This window comes from Musa acuminata, chromosome BXJ2-9 (genome assembly GCF_036884655.1).
Source record: "Musa acuminata AAA Group cultivar baxijiao chromosome BXJ2-9, Cavendish_Baxijiao_AAA, whole genome shotgun sequence".
Lineage (NCBI taxonomy): Eukaryota > Viridiplantae > Streptophyta > Magnoliopsida > Zingiberales > Musaceae > Musa > Musa acuminata.
The window spans coordinates 46,115,285-46,133,867 of NC_088346.1; the positions used below are offsets into that span (position 1 = coordinate 46,115,285).

Below are 18,583 nucleotides of genomic sequence, written 5' to 3' on the forward strand. Positions count from 1 at the left end.
CATCTTCCTCTCCTGAAACTTTTAAATCTAAAAGCAACTGGTTGGGAAAAAAAAAGAGGATGAAAAACCCAAAATTTCAGCATACTATTAGGTTCCTAATCTCTACATTCCATGCAGCTTGGAAGTTCTTGAATCATTTGGCACTTCAGGAAGCAGGTAGAAAAGGCTTTATCATATTTTGAACATAGGTCCATAAGCCACATGATTGTGTCTGCCAACACCATGTCACTGTTTGCAGGTATGAGTTGGGTCTGATAACTCTCTGAAATGTTAGAGCCTGTTGTTGCCATTAGAAGGTGGTTGAAGGGCCCTACTACTCAGTATAGTCCACACAAATACAAAGTGGTAAAGGGGAAGCCCTAAAGATGGCATGCAACATTATACTAATCAGTTCCCCTGATGATTTAATGTAGCAGAAACTACTCTAAAGGCCCATCATTGAATTAGTATCACCAGACAATGTTCACTGATCTAGTTGATGATAGAACAAAGGGGAAAGATGGAAATTTAAGGACTTACAGCTAGCAAGCATATAGATTGCAGAACAAGGGTTTAAAAGACCTTCCAAAGCTTGACTAGTAATAGAAAGCAGTATTTAGTCTACAGCACAAGGATGAAGGTAACAATAAGCATGAGTACAAGAAGCAAACATATCTTGCACCAATAAACTCTTTCCTGTTCATCTAAGAGTTGATCTGATATTGCCCAGTGTATGGAGAAATTGCTTTCATTGTTTCAAGCATAATTTCTAGACAGTAGTATTAGAATGAAAAGGTTTGCAAATATATACAAACAAACAAGAAGGAAATTTTGTGAATTGCAATAGATGATGTCCAACTGTTTTGGAGCATAAAAAATAGATAATGTAGATTGAAATGCCACACTATCAAGAACTGAACAGTATAGCAAAAGGGTGGAAAAAAGTTCTTTAACAACAAAGTTGAATAGAACTCATTTAACATGGTGCTTACTGTTATGAGGAATGATAGCTTGTCAAACATAGACCTAAAATTAAATAAGAAAGAAGGGAGGCAACAACAACACTGGTTTCAATCCTTCAGAAAAAATAATAACCAGCTCTTTTAATAGATAAGGAAGCATTTAAATGGCATATGCTAAGTGTCAGGTGTGCAAGATAGATGAACTCAATATGAGGCTCTATTTTGTAGAAAAATAACTTCATAATCTTATTTTCACAACTTTTGCACTACTTAGTCCCTGATGCAAATGAGAATGACAAAAAGGTATAATAATAATAATAATAATAATAATAATAATAATAATAATAACAACAACAACAGTGGCCTGTCATTGCTGGAGCTCATATGAGAACATTATGATTGGCAGATGCATGTATCACTAAAGTTTTGCATGTGCTTGGAACAGCACTTTTTGGCAAGATTCGAAGTGCAGTAGGAGCCAACTTCGTCCAGGCATCCACAATTTGATGTTTACAAAAAACAAACAATAACCATATCAGCTAGTCTGTCCTCATGAATGAGCCACCAAGCTAATGCTACAACATTAAATCTAGAAGCATACTTTAGATGCCTAACTAATACTTGCAACAAAAAAGAGAATTCTTCGAACCTCAGCTTGAATGTGCTGGTGGTACCTCTGCTGGGTAGAAGTGGTGGTTGAGTTGCAGGAGAAGAAAAATTTAGAAAATTAGAAAAATATGAGGATAGAAAAGGTTCCATTCATGACAGCTAGGGTCTGTATATTAGATTCTTTCAAAAAGGACAGTAATTGAGATGGAAGGATTTCAAATGCTTACCAATTAAGTACCAAATGGTTATCCAAAAGGACACTGGAATCCAATCATTTTCTGGGAGAGCAGGATAACATGTACTAGATTGGTTGTCAAAAAGGAAGAATAGTATTGCCTCAAAAAAATTGTGCAGTATTCTTGAACACAAGAAAAAAAATGCATTACAAATTCCAATTTTTGGGAAAATTAGTAGAGCTTCAAGAGATTCTAATGAGAAATAAATGCAAAAAGCTGTTAACTCTTGTCACATACTAAAACATACAGAGGTAAATTTCCATGAGCAGCTTATACAGATTAAGCCTACCATGGACAACCTCTTATCAAATTAGTTGCTAATCATCCATAAGAGATTGCAGTTCAGATTTCAAGTAAAAACCAACATAAAAACATTCTTTTTTACATCAGACAGGATGCAAAGTGGTAAAAGCAACATGAAAGAGAGTTAGTCACTATTTCCTGTTGGCCTCATACAGCCACAGGAAGAGCCTTCGTTTTGTCTCCTACTGTTTCTCCTTCCATATAGGTATTCTCTTAAACGAACCCTTGATCTTCTTTTGACAAACCTTGCTCTCTTACTCGGGAGCTCTTCCTCAAATTTCAGCAAATTATATTGAATTTTCTGCATCTCCAATTCCAACCTTCCAATTTTCTCAGAGACCTTTCTTGCCCGATCAGAAATTTGCTTGTGTCTTTTGCTCACACTATCTTTTTTCTCAGCATAATTGTCAGGTGATGCAGAATAGTCTTCCACTTTCTTTGTCAACTTACTGTTCACATCAATGAGCTTTGTTATGGTTCCCTCAGCTTCTTTCAATTGTCCCTTGAAAGTATTGAACTCAGATCTGGTAGGCTGGTTGATCTTTTCAGAAATTTCCATATTACTCTGGAGTTCCTGTATGCTTGATTGAAGAAGCAACAACCTCTGAGCATCAGAAAAAAGTCTTTCTACGACCCTTCTGTTCCATTCCAAGTGGGGCTCCAACTTTCGGGACAACTCTAGCTTGTCAACTGCCAACTCTTTCTCAGCTACCAATTCATCTGAAGTGTACTTGCCCTCCACCTCTTCAATCTGATAATGTGCCATACTGTTCTCGAATATCAAGGGACTTTTCTGCTTTTGGTTGCTGCATCCCTCTTCAGATGTCCCCCATAGTTCAAGCATCTCACTGGTGGCTTCATCAGTTCCTCTAGCTCTTCTATGTCCATGAGAAAGAATGTCATTCCCATATCGAGAAGAATTTAGAACAATATCAAGCTGTATATCTTTCATAATTTGTTCGTATTTTGATTTAGTGATTTCATTGTCCGGAATTCCCTTTGACTTTAGCAGTTCAATTTGTTTCCATGCAGTCTCCAAACTAGCACTTGAATCCAACCTTTCCAGCTCTAGGACATTCCCGGTATTCATCATGACCTCCTGCAGCACTTTAATCTTGTTATGAAAATATTGCAGTCTTAGAAGTCCTGGAGGTGTCATAGCACTATGATCCTGACTCCGTTTTTGACAGCTCATGGTATAAGGACAAGCCGCAATCTCATCATCCTGAATATACAATGGAGTTCATTCAAAATGAATACTTACAGAGTTTCCTTAGTTTTTTTTGTGCTAAATTGTATTGTTGGTTTATACACAACTGAACTTCAATTTTGAAAGGATTTCTGAAACTACTCCTAACTGGGTTATAAAACCAAGGCAAATCCATTGAATAAAATTAATGGTTTTCTTCTTAAATCTTTTTGGATCTTAAGAATGAAATCTTGTATTTTTGGGAGTGAAAGAGTCCCAAACACAATAGTCAATATAGTAACAATTTTGGTTAACAAATGCAATTAATTTTTTCAATTAGACAATTAGAATCAGTAAGTTTCTCATTTTCTAGAGAAAGGAGTACCTCATTTTTCTGATTGATTGATGTAGAATGGCGCCTTGCAAGGGAAATTGTAAGCTCTTCCAGGATCACAATATCATCCCACAAGGATCCCAAAAACAGTGAATATGCATTCAAGTCAGCCCTCAGTCCTTTATTTTCTCCTTCAAGGACACACATTTTTTTCTCCAACTCATGAACTGTCAAATTTCTTAGTGTCATTTCCTCTTGTAAAACTTTCTTTTGTACCGTAATACTAGTCACGACGTTTTCACTTTTATGTATCAATTCAAGTACCTTTTCTTTATATACTACTGCATTGATTGCTTCCCACTGAATATCATGCAGTAGCTCCTCAACATTGTTCTGCAATTTACCAAGTTCGCATTTCAACACCTTATTTTCTTGCTGAAGACATTCATTCTCAATTTCCTCAACTGCAAAAACATCCAATAAGCTGGAAATCTTCTCTGTTTCTTCTCTGGTCACCTTAGCCTCATCAACATCCAACTTCGGATCATTAAGGTTTCTATGCAACTCTGGGTTCATGTATTGTGCTGTTTTCAAGCTCTGGTTTGCCTGTGACAACTCCATATCCTTCTTGATTGAAGAATTTTCTACTGTGTCAAGATTCAGTTCTCTCCTGGCACTTCGTGCACTGTGAACATCATGTTGGTCTTCTGACAAACTTCTTCTGCACTCTTTCAAGTAAGCAAATGATTCCTTGAGATGTGTGTTTTCAACTTCAAGCATTGAACACTTTCCATTAATTAGTGAGATCTCCTGTTCCAGCTTGATTTTCAACCCACGGAAATAATTTGTTTCATTACTTAGTAGCTGTAGTGATAATGCTCTCTCTGAATTAAGACTCCTAAGCATCACAGACAGGTAGTCCAAGGACATAACATCTCTAAGGAAAATAGTGTTCTCCTCTTCCAGCTTGACCTTTTCTTCTCTCAAGTCATAAAGTTTCTTACACATTAAATTGTTTTCCTCAAATACCTTGGAGAATTCAATCTGTAATTTGCTGTGAGACTCCTGGATATATGTGAGCTGTCTGAAAAGAAGATCTACTTCAACTTCCAGTGCTTCCTCCCGTTGGTTGCTGACATGCATCTCCTTCCTCATAAGTTCATGTATCTCGAGGAATTCATCATTCTTGCTTTTTAGCAGTGTTAAATTTTCTAGTTTTAGTTTAGATTCTTTCTCAAGAGCAGCCTTTTCTGCTCTCAGATCTGCAACATACTTCCCAAACTGCTCCAGAAGGGTGACAACAACTGATTTCTCAAGAAGCAAATGTTGCTTTTCATCGTGGGCCTCTGAAATAGTATGCAGCAACTGTTGAATTTCGTTAAAAACAAGCTGCAAAAGCAACTCATCTTCAGTTTCATCGAAAGTAGCATGTTCGAGATCCACCTTGAGTGACTTTATTATTAGATAAATCCACTCCCTCAGTTTCTTGTTATGCTCCATTAAAGATTTTATCTTTTTCTCTTGTGTCAGGCATTGTTGCTCAAGCTCCAGAATAAGTTTCTCTGCGCAGCTCAATGCCTCTTTATGTTTCTGAGATCCAAATAAAAGATTCAGATTCTCCTCTTTCATGTCACATAAGCATCTGTGTAAGATGAAAATTTCAACCTGAGCGTTTATGATTTTGTGCTGTTCCATTTCAAAATTCTCCTCCCTTTGCCTACCTTCTTCCTGAAGGAGATGTATCTGATCTGCCAATGCATTCAGCTGACTCTTGCTAGACTGAACAAGGATGTCATGTTCTTCCTTTTCTAGTCTTAATAACTCTTGCAGCTCTGCCACATGATGAAGACTCGAATCTTTCTCCCTCTCTATATTTGAGCATTTCACTTCTAACTCTTGATACCTGCCTACCAAGTTCTGAAGACTCTGTTTAAAGCTTTCTACCTGATGCAAACAAGAATTGCATATTAAATCAAAGACAAAATCTGGAAGCTTAAAATAATCTCAGACTTCGAAGAACATATTGCACCCTGATGTAATCCCACACGGGAAGTGAGAGGATGGTTGTGATGATATGTAGTGCGAGAAGAGCCTTCTACAATCAACTTAGACTTAATAATTTTTCATCATGTGGTTCTAGGCTCAATTTTCCATCTAACTGGGTGGGTCATGACAGTAGATATCCAGTTTGAGGGGTCATGACAGTAGATATCCAAATCAAATACCTAGGAGTTTGAAGGTGAAAGAAATGACACTTGAAAATTACCTGAGACATGAGGGTGATCTTTTCTGAAAGATGAGCAGATTTCTCATCATGAAGAGAATCGCAGGACTCTTCTGCACCTTTCAGCTTTTCTCTCAAATATTCAAGTTCCACACTCATGTCAGATAAGGAATTCTCCAAGAATATATTTTTCCTGGAAAGATTCTCCATATTCTGAGCAGCAGCCTCTATTTGGGACAAAAGCGCAGCCTTTTCAGCTAGATGCACAGAAATCCTGCAGCGGAGATGAGCAGAGAAGTCCTCTAATTCTTTTATTTTCACTCTTAGTCTCACTAGGTCATTATTTGCATCCAAAAGGGAAGCTTCCAATGCTGTATTCTTCTGTGATACTGCTTGCATATGGTTTAGCTTATGTAGATAAAGATTTTTTTCATCCTCGTTTTTCTTGATTGTATCTTTCAACTTGAGGTTTCCATCTCTCAATTCCTTTATCAGTGCCTGAAGGGATCCTACACTTAAATTGACTGATTGTATTTCGTCTGTTAGCAAATGATACTTCTGTTCCAAATCATTTCTGTCCTTTTTAAGACGATATAGCTCAAGCTCAAGAGATTCCTTTTCCTCTATATGAAGATCAGCTTCATCTTCAAGTTTCCTTTTCAGATCCATAAGAGAAATTATCTCATCCTGCATATTCATTATTGTCAGAGCAGATGAAAGATTTTGTTCACTGAAGCTCACATTCTCCTCCCTAATATTCTCGAGTTCAATCTCCATATCCTGCAGCTTTTCGAGTTTGCTTTTAAGCTCCAGTTCCAGATGCCTCATCTCCTCCTTAGTTTCTTTATGCTTCTTTTCCATGGACTGATAAGCCATTTCAGCCTTGAAATTTCTTTGGAGTTCATCTTGCAAAGAGGTTTTGAGAGTTTCCAGGTCCTGTCCCTTCTTCTTAAGCTCCTCCTGTTGTTGCTTTATTTTCTGCTTTAGGATGTCAAGCTCCAACTGTAATGATTGATTAGCCTTATCCAAGACAAGAGTCCGTTCCTTGGCACTGCTTAAACACGAAGATTCCATTAGCATCTCATCATTAAGCTTCTTAAGGTCTTGTTTGGTGCGAGAAATTTCATCTTCCAAGCAAGATACTCTTATCATGGATTCTTGGTATCGAGTCTGAGAGTCATCTTTTTCAGATTTTACCTTGGAGTTGGTCTCTTTTAAGCTTTGAACTTCATTTTCATTTATATCAGCACGTGCTGATTCTGAAGTCAGTTGTTTCTTCAGATCCTGGTTTTCCTTTGACAACCTGGAAATTTCTTTCTGAAGTAATTTATATTCTGAAAATTTTCCTTCCCTCCCTGCTGCAAAGTTTGTACCAGTTGCTTCCTCACTAGTTTCAAACATTTGATCCAACTGCTTCAAACAGGCTTCATTTGTTGTTACCTTGGTTACTCCAGAACAAGCTTCATTCAATTTCATTGTGTTATCATGCAATAACAAGCCTAGCAGATCAACCTGTAGACCATCTGGGTGAATAATTCCTTGAGGCATTTGGTGGGTATTTGTCCCTGCATCTGGGGTTACACACTCATCAAAAAGTTCAAGCGGAATTTGGTTAGGAAATGCTTCTGCTATAGTTCTGTGAGCCTGACGAAGTGCCCCAGTAGAATGATCATATCGTTCTGCTAAAGCACGGTATGCTCGGTAAAATTCCTCCACCAGTTTCATAAGCTCAGGGCGTTTCTTATAGTACATTTCTGCTCTTTGGGCAAAGGAATCAGCATCTTCTTCTATAAGCCTGATCATAGCTTTGACCTTATCATCAATATCTGCACAGGTTAGTGTCAATGTGTGAAATCAATAATTTTCATCATCTATGGTGAGAAAACATAGAGAAAAGATTTATTACTGGGAGACATATTGTCAAAGATAACCATTTGTTGATTTAGTGAGCTAAGTGGGACTAGTACAGGGGAGCTAATAAGCTAAAGGATTGACTGAACAGCACAATCAAGATGTCTTTGTTATACTTGATATAAGCAAAATAGGCTAAGTCAATTTGTAACAGTATAATATTGGATGAACTGGTACCTGCCATAACTAGAGAGCATCATCCTCATTATACATAAGCATATATGGAGAGAAAGCCAACTACAATTATTTTATACAAGAATTTCAAAGAACAGAAAGCACACTCTTGTCTGGCAATATCAACTTAAATCAGCAAAATCTAGTGAATACAGCAATCTAAAATTTATCATAATACATCATATAATCATGATTGACAATTCATGCTTAGACTTGAAGGACCTTTGCTTTTGTCTTTAAACATTAGTGCTAGAGATGGTTAATTTGTCCTGAAATAACCAATGGATTGCCCAGGACTGAGATCAATATCCAGGAAAACCAAAAGCTTTTCACTAGTACTATAAGATCTCTGCATGAGATTTGTGCATAATGCACAGAGCTACTTTTTTGAGAATTCCTCTTAAGAAGGAATAAAACAAGCTGCTATACAAAAATATGAGGAGACAAAAGAATACCTTCTGACATAGTTGCCTATCGGCATGTCTATATATTAAATTTTACTAAATTACAGATTGTTTGTTTTTCAAAATGTGAAATCCTACAATGACCAGGACCAAAAGTCTAAGCATATATAAAAATAGAATAAAAGGGTCAAAAGAATTATGAAAGGCTATGCTACAAAGGGTCACTAAATTGACATGTAAAAGGAATAAGATCATTTACTATTTATGTATATTTGTAACTCTATATTTTTTTCCACCTAATTAAGAATATTAGATCATGAAACCAAGGTCACATTTGCTGAATTAAATGATGCCACATAATATTTTATTATGGAAAGTTGAATATCTTATGCTAGGCTGGTTGTGAGCATTGGAGACTGGAACAATTTTTACAATATTGGAAGAAAAAAAATAGATTATTACACTTGGACCAGGGACCTCAAATTTTGAAAAAAGTGAAGGTAACTTTCTCCAACGTAACATACAATATAATAATTCTGTCCCATTCATCTGGTATCAAATGAGAGATAAATAACATTAGTATAGGTTCACCAAAGTTACAATTAGCAGTGCTAAGTTATCTAATTGCTATAAACAGGCAATGAACAGACATTTTTATGCAAAAGGTGTACTTTTATTCAACGAGATGAAGAAAGCATATGATGCATGACGAATGATAATAACTAGTCTCCTACACATCCATCCAAAGCCTCTCAATGCAAAAAACAGTAGTCCCACTATTTGTGCAGTGGTTTCATTTTCATTAATGAAGAAAAAAATATGGTTGATATTCTCCTCATGCATTAGATTTTGGAGGGTCTCAACTGAAAAAATTATGCAGCATTCAGCATCTCAGACTCAAATGAAACCTCAGTGTATGCTTAAAATGCAGAGGTTAGAAATTTTGATGTAAACTTTAATTAAAACATCAAATCGGATAAATTTGTCCCTGACAGGAGTCAAGGAGGAGAATCATATACATACCTGCAAGGTTATCCTGAAGCCATTTGGAGTGTTTTGGGCTGATATGACTATCCCACCACCACGAATACAAGCGTCTGGATTCAGCATGTGAGAGTGTGGCCATGATTCCAGGCAAGACGGCTACTACTGCCAGCTTCTATCTCAAATGGCAATGTCGTTGGACAAATACAAAGAACAAAAAGATCCAACACAGAACAAGAGCTGAAACAGTTTCACCAGACACCCAACTAAAGCTAACACCAAATTTGGTGACGCAAACGAAGAGACCTCTGACATATATTCCAACTTGGAGGCATTTTGAACCACCTAAGTAAAACAAAATGGAGATCAGCTTAAGAAGAAGAAAGTGATATCAGATACTACATACTAAAGAACAACAAAGGTAGCAACATTTGATGCTCAAACATGATGGGAAAAAAAAAATCATCGATTGATACCAACCACATACTAAACAACAACAAAGGCATTTATCAGAGATGAAAAGAGATTGATGAAAATGATGTTTCTCTCACCTCGATGTTGACAAGAGGCAATCAACCTTCCAAGACAACCCAAGACCCTAACTTCTACAACAAACGAAGAACATCTTTAAGGAACTTAACCAGTCCAAGCATAAGATCCATCACCTAAACATGATCTAATGTAACTCTGCAACTTTATACACACAAATCAGAGAAAACAACTGAATATACTCGGACAAATCAAACTCACCCAAAACAATAACCGAGGCAAAGACAGGAGCTCGATCCTCGACGATTCCTCACCCCGAAGGCTCAAATAGCAACCGGGAAAAAGAACAGTTCCTACAATGATCTACACCCTACCGACGCTGAACCCTCACGAATCAGAGAAATCAATCCCACCAAGCCAAAAGAATCCCAAAGAAATGGTCCGATCGCCAAGAGAAAAAAGAACGCAGCAAGATCGCATTTTTCCCACAACCGCAGGTCAGCCAACAAAACAATGCAAGAAGCAATCTTTCTGGAAACTCATGATCAAACCATGAAAAAAGAGCCTTTTTTTTTCCCTTTCTAACATCATCAAGCAGCGGCCGTGCAGAAAGATCCAGCTGCTCTCTTCATCCACTCTCATCCCATGTGCCCTCACTCTCTCCCTCCTCCTCTTCAAGATGCTGCTCTGTTATATTCTTTTGCTCTGGCAAGAAGAAAGGGAGGGGGAGGCAAGGAAAGCACAGGAGGAACTAAAATAAGGGGAAAGAAAGAGAGAGTAGAAGACAAACAATTAAGGGGAATGGCAGAAGAGTTAAGGAAGTGGCATGGAATTTTGGAAGCCAAAGTTGGTAGATTTGTGGGAATTGAGACAGGGATTGGGGATTACAGCTGGGAATACTGCAGTGAATAAAGGCATAGCTACATATAACCACCTCCTCACATGTAGCTCTACACACTACAAGTCTATCATTATTAGTACTGCACATGCTTCATAAGTGCATTAAATCACTAGTAGAGATGTCTCACTTTATTCTTAGGATATGTGTGGTTGTGATATATATATATGTATATATATATTTCTTGTCTATAAATTTTCCAAGATCAATGTGAAGAGTATTGCAAATTGGTTGCATGAGAGTATTATGGATCTTTCAATTGTTTGCTGTCATCAACATATCAGTTGGTCAAATGATGTGGAGTTGCATGGCTACTTCCTGATGAAGTTAATCATGCTCTTATAATTTGCCAATGAATATTGTACGTTATATATACCAAATTAGAAATATGTTATGATTTTTGTGCAATGTACATGTATATATATCATTTATGTTTTTACTACTGACCTGATTATATGTGATCTATAAATTCAAATGAAGCAAAACCCTCTTTGGATTTTTAAGATAAAAATATTTAAATCTTTAATAGGTTAATAATTTCTAGAGATTAAATATTTAAATATGTGTATTCGCGTATATTAGATTTTGTCTGAGGATGAGATTATTCATTTATGATCTAGATGACCATTATTTGAATTATAAAAATAATCTCTTCTTTGTAGGAGTAATTTTGTGTATTTGAATCTTTCTCTAACTCTATGCTTTTTCTTTATCAAATTTTAAGGTTTTTGGGGACAAATATTCTTCATTTCTTAAACATTAAGTTGGTTCTCCATTTTCTTCAAAGATAAGCCCCCCATTTTCTTTGTCATGTTTCATGTATTTCCAACTTGTCATCCATCTTATGTGGAATAAATCAAATGTCTAATGTTTCCTAATTGACACCAATATACCATACCTTTCATTAAATTGTCATGTCAAATGATACATGAGAAAATTAAACATAGAGTTCTTCAAATGAAATGATAGAATAAGCATCACAAGAAATGACTTATTGGGATATTATGGCTTGTTTTTTGTAATCATTTGCATTCACCTAAAAAATATGTCATGTCATGGAAGGAATGTCCACAGAATCATCACAGAGACAATTGATAGATACTGCACAAGGAAAGTGACAATTGTTGAGACAATCCAATGAGACATGTACTGATTTCATGTTAGGTTTATCTTAATTTTTATAGAATTTTATTATGTCTATCTTTTCCTATTTTTATTGTATTTTTTTATTATATTTCCCATTATACTTAAAGTTTGATTACTCTCTCTCTCTCTCCCTCCCTCCTTATTTCTTAGTTAGGGGCTTTATTTTATCTCACCAAATATCTTTGCTTGCTATGCTTAGATTCAACCTCACAATATGCTATTATATATGTACTTATGTCCAAGTCTCATACATGAAAGCCTATTTATCACCTAACCCCATTGCAAATTCTTGACAACCCTCTGATCTTTATCCTAAGGCCAAAAATGAAAGCAAGGATCACAAATCAAGGTGCTTTATCTGCAGCCTTCTGCATTTATGTGGGGGTAAAGATGATAGATTTAGTGGTCCAATATAGTAAACCTAAATTTACATGAACCATAAATAATGAGTATATATTTGATCTTTATATCATTATAAACCACCACTATAATTTAACTATATTTTTACAATGCTAATCAATATCATTTTTGTTGTTGTTGTGCTTATCAGTCAACCTATCTAACATCTTCTAAAATGAATAGTCTTTGGTTTGTGGATTAAAAATTTACCAAATGAAATCTCAAAGTTTTATATTTTTTTATCATAATTTTATTATATTATTTATCAATTTACATTCTTAAGATATATATATATATATATATATATATATATATATATATATATATAATAAACTTAGATAGATTTACTGATATGATAAAGAAATTATATGAGAAATGATCTTTCTATACTATCATAATTTTGCAGTGTTACACTGGTCAGTCAATCAATCACAAAGGAAATTTCTTGAACCACAGCTTCTTTGCAATGAGCAATCTGCCAGTCTCATGCACAACCTATCTGCCTTCTTCCTCATCATGCCCCCATATGTCTGCAAAAAGAGTCGAGAATCCAAAAAGGAGGGGAAAAGAATGGACATGAAGGTATCCTGTTGTTGTATCATGGTGCTTTTTGGGATGATTGCAGTGACAACCCATCTCATCATCGCCATGGACAGACCAAGAGAGAGCTGGGACCAGCACCGACCCTATAACAGTGACTCCATCACCCAGCAGATCTTGTCCTGCTTTCCATCTTCCTTCTTTTTGTGTTGTATTGATTTATTTATTTTTATTCTGATGAAACTGTAGAACAAGGAGATCATTGGTCTTCTCTCTCTCTCTCTCTCTCCCTATACCTTTCTCCTTCTTGTAATGTATTGTTGTTTCTTTACTGATATATATAACCATAGAACAGGAGATCATTATTCTTGTCTTCACCTTTTTGTGATGTATTGGTCTTTCCTGATAAAACTATAGACTAAGATAATATTCTTCTTCTCTTCCCTGCCATCCTTTCTCCACCTTTCTTTTTCCTTCTAGTAATGTAATGTTCTCTTTTTGGTGTGTCATTGAAGTACAGACATGGTGGAGTGGATGAGTATGTAAGTAATCCAAGCACAAAGGTCTTCTACACTGTTCACAACTTTTTGGAGTCTCTGATGAGAACAATAGAAAGATGGGAACATTATTATTCTTTTACATAGCATCACAGAGTTATGGAAGTTCAGATCAAACCTTTAATCTTTGCATGAGGAGCTGCAGGCCTTTCAGATACTGATCATTCTGCCAAGTTCTGGTCATAAAATACTATAACCAAACAGAGCTAATTGAACAGAGCTGCACTTACTGTGATACCATGATAAAAACAATTTATTGGATTATCAATAATCTTATGTTCTTAATTATAATACTCTTGATTAGTCTCACGTACGAAATGAATAAGATTAAGATTGACTTATAAGAATCTGATTAGTATACTACTATCAATATCAATGTGTATTACTGATGATTTCTCCAAATGTGGGCTGGATGATCTATGTTTGAATCCATGTTCTTATTGATTGGAGCCCAATATGTTTGAATCCATGTTATATATAGCCAATCTCTCCCACTTGCACTTCGAGGCTGCTCGCCGGCGTCGCTCGTGCATTACTGCAATTAGATGTCGTCGTCACTGCCGCCGCACCGGCCGACGTGCTCGACATGGCGTCGCAATCCTCCGCTACGATCGGACCCTCCGGTGGCCACACAAATGCTGGTTTGTTCGACGGCACCTCCGGCGGCGCCACTGATCTCGACATGATCTGTACAATCGCGTGGGTCTTTGGTCGTGCCCCCGGAAGAGGGTGGCTGCAAGCAAGCCCCAGGAGCAGCAGTCTCTTCGCGTCCTCCGCCACGTACTCGCTGCCTAGCCTGGCGTCCATGGCGTCCAGTATCCGCCCCTCCCCGTGGAGGCTCCACACCCAGTCGGCGAGGAGATCGAAGCCGGCGACGCGGCACAGCGGGCGGCGCCCACAGACGACCTCGAGGACCACGGCGCCGAAGGCGTAGACGTCGGACTCGCGGGTGAACTTGTGGGTGATGCAGCACTCGCTGGCGATGTAGCCTCTGGTGCCGACGACGCCGTGGTCGGTGACGGAGGTCTTGTAGGCGTCGAGGGTGCGGGCGAGACCGAAATCGCCGAGGCGGGCGTTGAAGGTGGCGTCGAGCATTATGTTGGAGGCCTTGATGTCCCTGTGCACGACCATGGGGTTGTACTCGTGGTGAAGGTAGTGGAGGGCGTTGGCGGCGCCGGCGATGATGGTGTAGCGGCGGTACCAACCGAGCACCGGAAGCGTTTTCGCATTGCCGAATAAGTGTTGGTCGAGGCTGCCGTTCGACATGAACTCGTAGACGAGCAGCAGCGCCCCGTTTCTGTGGCACCACCCTGCGGCCGACAGAGTCTGTTGAGGGGGGAGAGGGAGAGAGAGAGAGAGAAGGGGGAAGACGTACCAAGCAGAGGAACAAGATTCTTATGCCGGAGGCGATTGATGACGGTTAGCTCGGAGAGGAAGTCATCCAATCCCTTGGTCCTGTCCCTCAAGAACTTCTTGACGGCCACCTCGGTGTCTTCCCCGGGCAGCATGCCTCTGTAAACCACCCCAAACCCGCCTTGCCCCAGCTTCATCTTCTCATCGAAGTTGCCGGTGGCCTTCTTCAACTCCCCGATATCGAACTCCCTTGGCATCCCCGGGAGACGCCTCAGAGCGTTCGCCACCATCTCGCTCCGCTCCTCTTGCGCCTTCTGCCTCCTCCACCTTCTCACGTACAGCCCCGCAAGTAAACTTGCGAGTGCTACAGTCGCACCTAGTGGCGCTGCTATCTTGAGACTTAGTTTCCCTCTTGCTGTAGCACCGTCGTCATACCGCTTCGGGAGGTCCTGCAGCTTGGAGAGATTCTGCACCTTCAGATTCCATGAAAGCACACAGTTAAGCTCGTAGGTGGCGCCCGTGGAGGCGGAAAAGCCGAAGTAGGAATATCGACGGACGTGACGGCTAAGGTCGAGCGACGTGTTGAGGACCGGAACAAATGGCTTCGGCGTGCCGGAAACCGCCATGTACACAGACACGGCGCGTCCTATCCCGTCGTAGTCCACCCACACGGTGTAGTTGGTGACGTTAACAGGGGCGATCGGGATGTCGACCTCGGCAGCGACGTCGGAGACGACGCTGTTGACGTTAAGTCCGACATGGTTGTCGTTGGGGTCATATGACTGCTTAACGGTGTCGAACTCGATGGCCACGAGATGGTTGTCGGGGTTACCATCGAGGGTGGCGTTGGTGAGACCAAGGAAGCCGCGCTCGCTCCCGGACGGCGGAGCATCAAGAGATGGGAGGATGACGAAGGCGAATCCCTCGCCGGGGACGGCACCGCCCGGGCGATAGATGATGACGTCGAAGTCGGTGTTGAAGGAGGCGACTGAGTTGGAGGCGTCGTCGTCGCCTTCCCACAGCTTGAACGGGATGGTAAAGACGATGCGGCCGGACTTGTTGGCGAGGTGAGCTGAGTAGTTGAGGCCAAAGGGGGTGACCTGGAGCGCGCCTTGGCCGTAGCCGGCGTCCTTGAGCATGAGGAGCGTGGTGCCATTGGCGACGTCGTTGAAGGAAGAGATGGAGTAGGTCTCGTAGCTGGTGGTGGTCGTGACGACCTGTTGGAGGTCAGCCACCTGGAAGTGGAAGAGGAGCCAGACGACGACGACGGCGTTGCGGAGGACGAAGAAAGCCGGCGGCGTGCGTCTCATCGGTGCATTGATTGCATTCAGTGGCTATTCCTTCTCCTGTAAAACAGAGGACACATGTTGGGTATAACGCCGACCAAGTCAACGAAATTATTTCGTTGACTACTAAGGCAGACTTCTTTTTTGTGGTAGTCTTCTCTCTTATAATAGATTAATTTATTTAGCATGCTTGCAGATTAATTTATGGTAGCATTACTTCAGTTTAAAGGGTTAGTCATTTTGTTGATCTGGTCATGGAAAAGTTTAATATCCACATGATTACAGATTAAATGATAAAAATTAAGATCACATCCACAACATCAACTTTACTTATAAAAAAATAGGATTATGATCTAAATATTCGAATGTCAAATTTTATTAATTACATTAAAAGTATTTAAAATTAAAAATTACTATTAATTAGCTTAGAATCATGTCATAATAATAATGCAGGAGAATTTGATTCTGATTTGAGTAAATTTTAACTTGAGTTACACTCGAGTTACGGATAGGATAAGAATTATAATTTAATAATCGGATCACTGCATGATAAATTCTACTAATTATATTAAAATTATCAAAAAAAATTAAAAAAATTATTACCAATCAACTTAGAATTATGACTAGTAGTTTTCAATAAGTTTCAATCGATTATATATATTATAATAGTTTATTTCAAATCCCTAATGTAACACTATAATAATAGCGATAGTACCCCTAGACAAGTGATAATACCGTACTCAGTGCTCTATTGACTTGGGGTGATGGTATCGTTCAAAATTATAGTATATTTTTATAAAAAATAAATTCTAAAATCATCTAAAAAAAATAAATTATAGAAAATGATAATAAAATATATTAGAATTATGTTATGATTGTTATAGAGAAGTTTCAATATGTTTAGAAAAAATTAGTAGAATTATATTCGAGTAATACTTACATTACATTCAATAATAGATTTGATCTCACACATCCCCTAGTTAGACAATTTAGCATCCTAAAATAAAAAATGATAGTAAATATGTTATGATCATGTTATGATAGTTTTACAAAATTTTGAATATGATTAGAGATAACTCGATGATTTACACTTGAGTTACACTCAATCAGATATTCAATGTAGAAATCTATTATTACGATATTTAATGGCTTTAAAATATAAAATAAAAATAATGCTAAACATGTTATGATAGTTTTGAAAAAAATTGAATTGGTTTGAGGATAATCTCTTTATTTACATTAGATTTATACTCCGATTATACTCGGGTTACACTTGAGTCATACTCGAATTATAATTATCACATATTCAATCATAAGTATTTTATTTCAAAAGTGAATCATCCTAATACACAATTGAGAAACATGATAAATATATACAATGTATTAAGATAGAAATACTTGTTCATAATAACATTGAAGCAATTCACAAACCAAATAAATTACCAATATGACATGAAAATAATTCACATTAACATTAATCCAATTACCAACATGACATTATATTGTCAAATAATTTGGATAAGAACAGAGGCCATCATACAGGATAATAACAATAATAATATTTTTAATATTTCATAAGTTCAAATCTCTCATAATATTTTAATATTTAATAATAAAAAATAATATTTTTAATATTTCATAATATTTTATTATTGTGTGCCTTGCCACACAATAATAATCGTCAAATATATCATTAACAATTTGGATCCTAAATAATAGCATGTCCATTTGGCTAAATTTCATTTGTTTGTCCATTAACAAGTGATCCATCTACTTCATCACAAATATCATGCAATCATTGCTTAAAATAAATAAAATCAATTAGTATAATAATCATACAAATCGAGCAATGTGAATTACATGATTAACTTATGATGCTTCTTGTTGAGGATATTTTATTACCTTTATCTTTTATTCATTACTAGTAGTTTTCTCTATAATAGTAGGATGAAGACGGTCTAAATCAACAGGTGATATTTTCTTGAATTTTTGTACCTATTTTTAATAAATAAATACTTAATATAAGATAAAATATATATTGTAAAGGGGGTAATGTATATGAAAGTTATAAGATTGACAAAAGGTTTTTATAACAAAAAAAAAGAAGAAGAAAAAAAAAGAAAGGCCTTCTAGGAAATTTAGTGGATTTCCTATACCGAGTAGTACGTGCTCGTATCGTTATACCGAGTTGAGAGAAAGAGGAAGGAGAGTGATGGAAATGGGAGAAGATACGAATCGTATATTGGTGGGCAAGAGACACTTGACTTCTTGATATATGTCGATCAATTGATGCCAATTGACTCGATCGATCCTTTGATATGATACTTAAACTTATCATGGATCACTGCCTTTGATATCGTCGAAGAGGAGCAGAGATCCACGCTCAATGATGCCAACGGCTGCGATGCTTGATGATGTCGTCAATGAAGTCAGATGCCTCGTTCAACATGCTAGAGGAGAAGAAAGGACTAACTCAGTGTTCGATGATGTGATAGCCATCGATAAAAATACTATTATTTCAAACTGGAGAGGAGATAAGGTCATCGATGAAGTTGATGCCAAAAAGGGGGGATGTCATCGTCATTTGTTACTATCATTCATCACCG

At 37.8% G+C, this 18,583-nt stretch overlaps 2 protein-coding genes across 4 annotated transcripts; both read right to left on the reverse strand.

Moving 5' to 3' along the window:
• Positions 1-2,020: 2,020 nt before the first annotated feature.
• LOC135585332 (protein NETWORKED 1D-like) lies at positions 2,021-10,692 on the reverse strand. 3 transcript variants are annotated; one of them, XM_065126839.1, is made up of 6 exons: positions 10,060-10,692; positions 9,861-9,914; positions 9,349-9,654; positions 5,879-7,662; positions 3,664-5,556; positions 2,021-3,314 (listed from the first exon to the last, which is right to left on the reverse strand). In XM_065126839.1, exons 3-6 carry the CDS (start codon positions 9,449-9,451, stop codon positions 2,214-2,216), a joined length of 4,881 nt encoding a protein of 1,626 aa, XP_064982911.1. In that variant the 5' UTR covers positions 9,452-9,654; positions 9,861-9,914; positions 10,060-10,692; the 3' UTR covers positions 2,021-2,213. The 3 variants fall into 3 exon arrangements, with proteins under 3 accessions (XP_064982911.1, XP_064982910.1, XP_064982912.1); XM_065126838.1 differs by having other exon boundaries at positions 9,861-9,974; XM_065126840.1 differs by lacking the exon at positions 9,861-9,914.
• A 2,990-nt stretch (positions 10,693-13,682) lies between these two features.
• LOC103999030 (probable L-type lectin-domain containing receptor kinase S.5) lies at positions 13,683-16,008 on the reverse strand. Its single transcript, XM_009420663.3, has 2 exons — positions 14,714-16,008; positions 13,683-14,648 (listed from the first exon to the last, which is right to left on the reverse strand). Exons 1-2 carry the CDS (start codon positions 15,999-16,001, stop codon positions 13,810-13,812), a joined length of 2,127 nt encoding a protein of 708 aa, XP_009418938.3. The 5' UTR covers positions 16,002-16,008; the 3' UTR covers positions 13,683-13,809.
• Positions 16,009-18,583: the final 2,575 nt, after the last annotated feature.

What these genes read in the sequence shown, in the direction of transcription:
- LOC103999030 (XM_009420663.3), bottom strand. Translation starts at nt 16,001, where the DNA reads ATGAGACGCACGCCGCCGGCTTTCTTCGTCCTCCGCAACGCCGTCGTC. An exon ending in GAATCTTGTTCCTCTGCTTG is followed by an intron (nt 14,649 to 14,713) that starts GTACGTCTTCCC and finishes TGTCGGCCGCAG; the next exon opens with GGTGGTGCCACAGAAACGGG.
- LOC135585332 (XM_065126840.1), bottom strand. Translation starts at nt 9,451, where the DNA reads ATGGCCACACTCTCACATGCTGAATCCAGACGCTTGTATTCGTGGTGG. An exon ending in GCTTCAGGATAACCTTGCAG is followed by an intron (nt 7,663 to 9,348) that starts GTATGTATATGA and finishes TAACCTGTGCAG; the next exon opens with ATATTGATGATAAGGTCAAA. An exon ending in AGATCACCCTCATGTCTCAG is followed by an intron (nt 5,557 to 5,878) that starts GTAATTTTCAAG and finishes TGTTTGCATCAG; the next exon opens with GTAGAAAGCTTTAAACAGAG.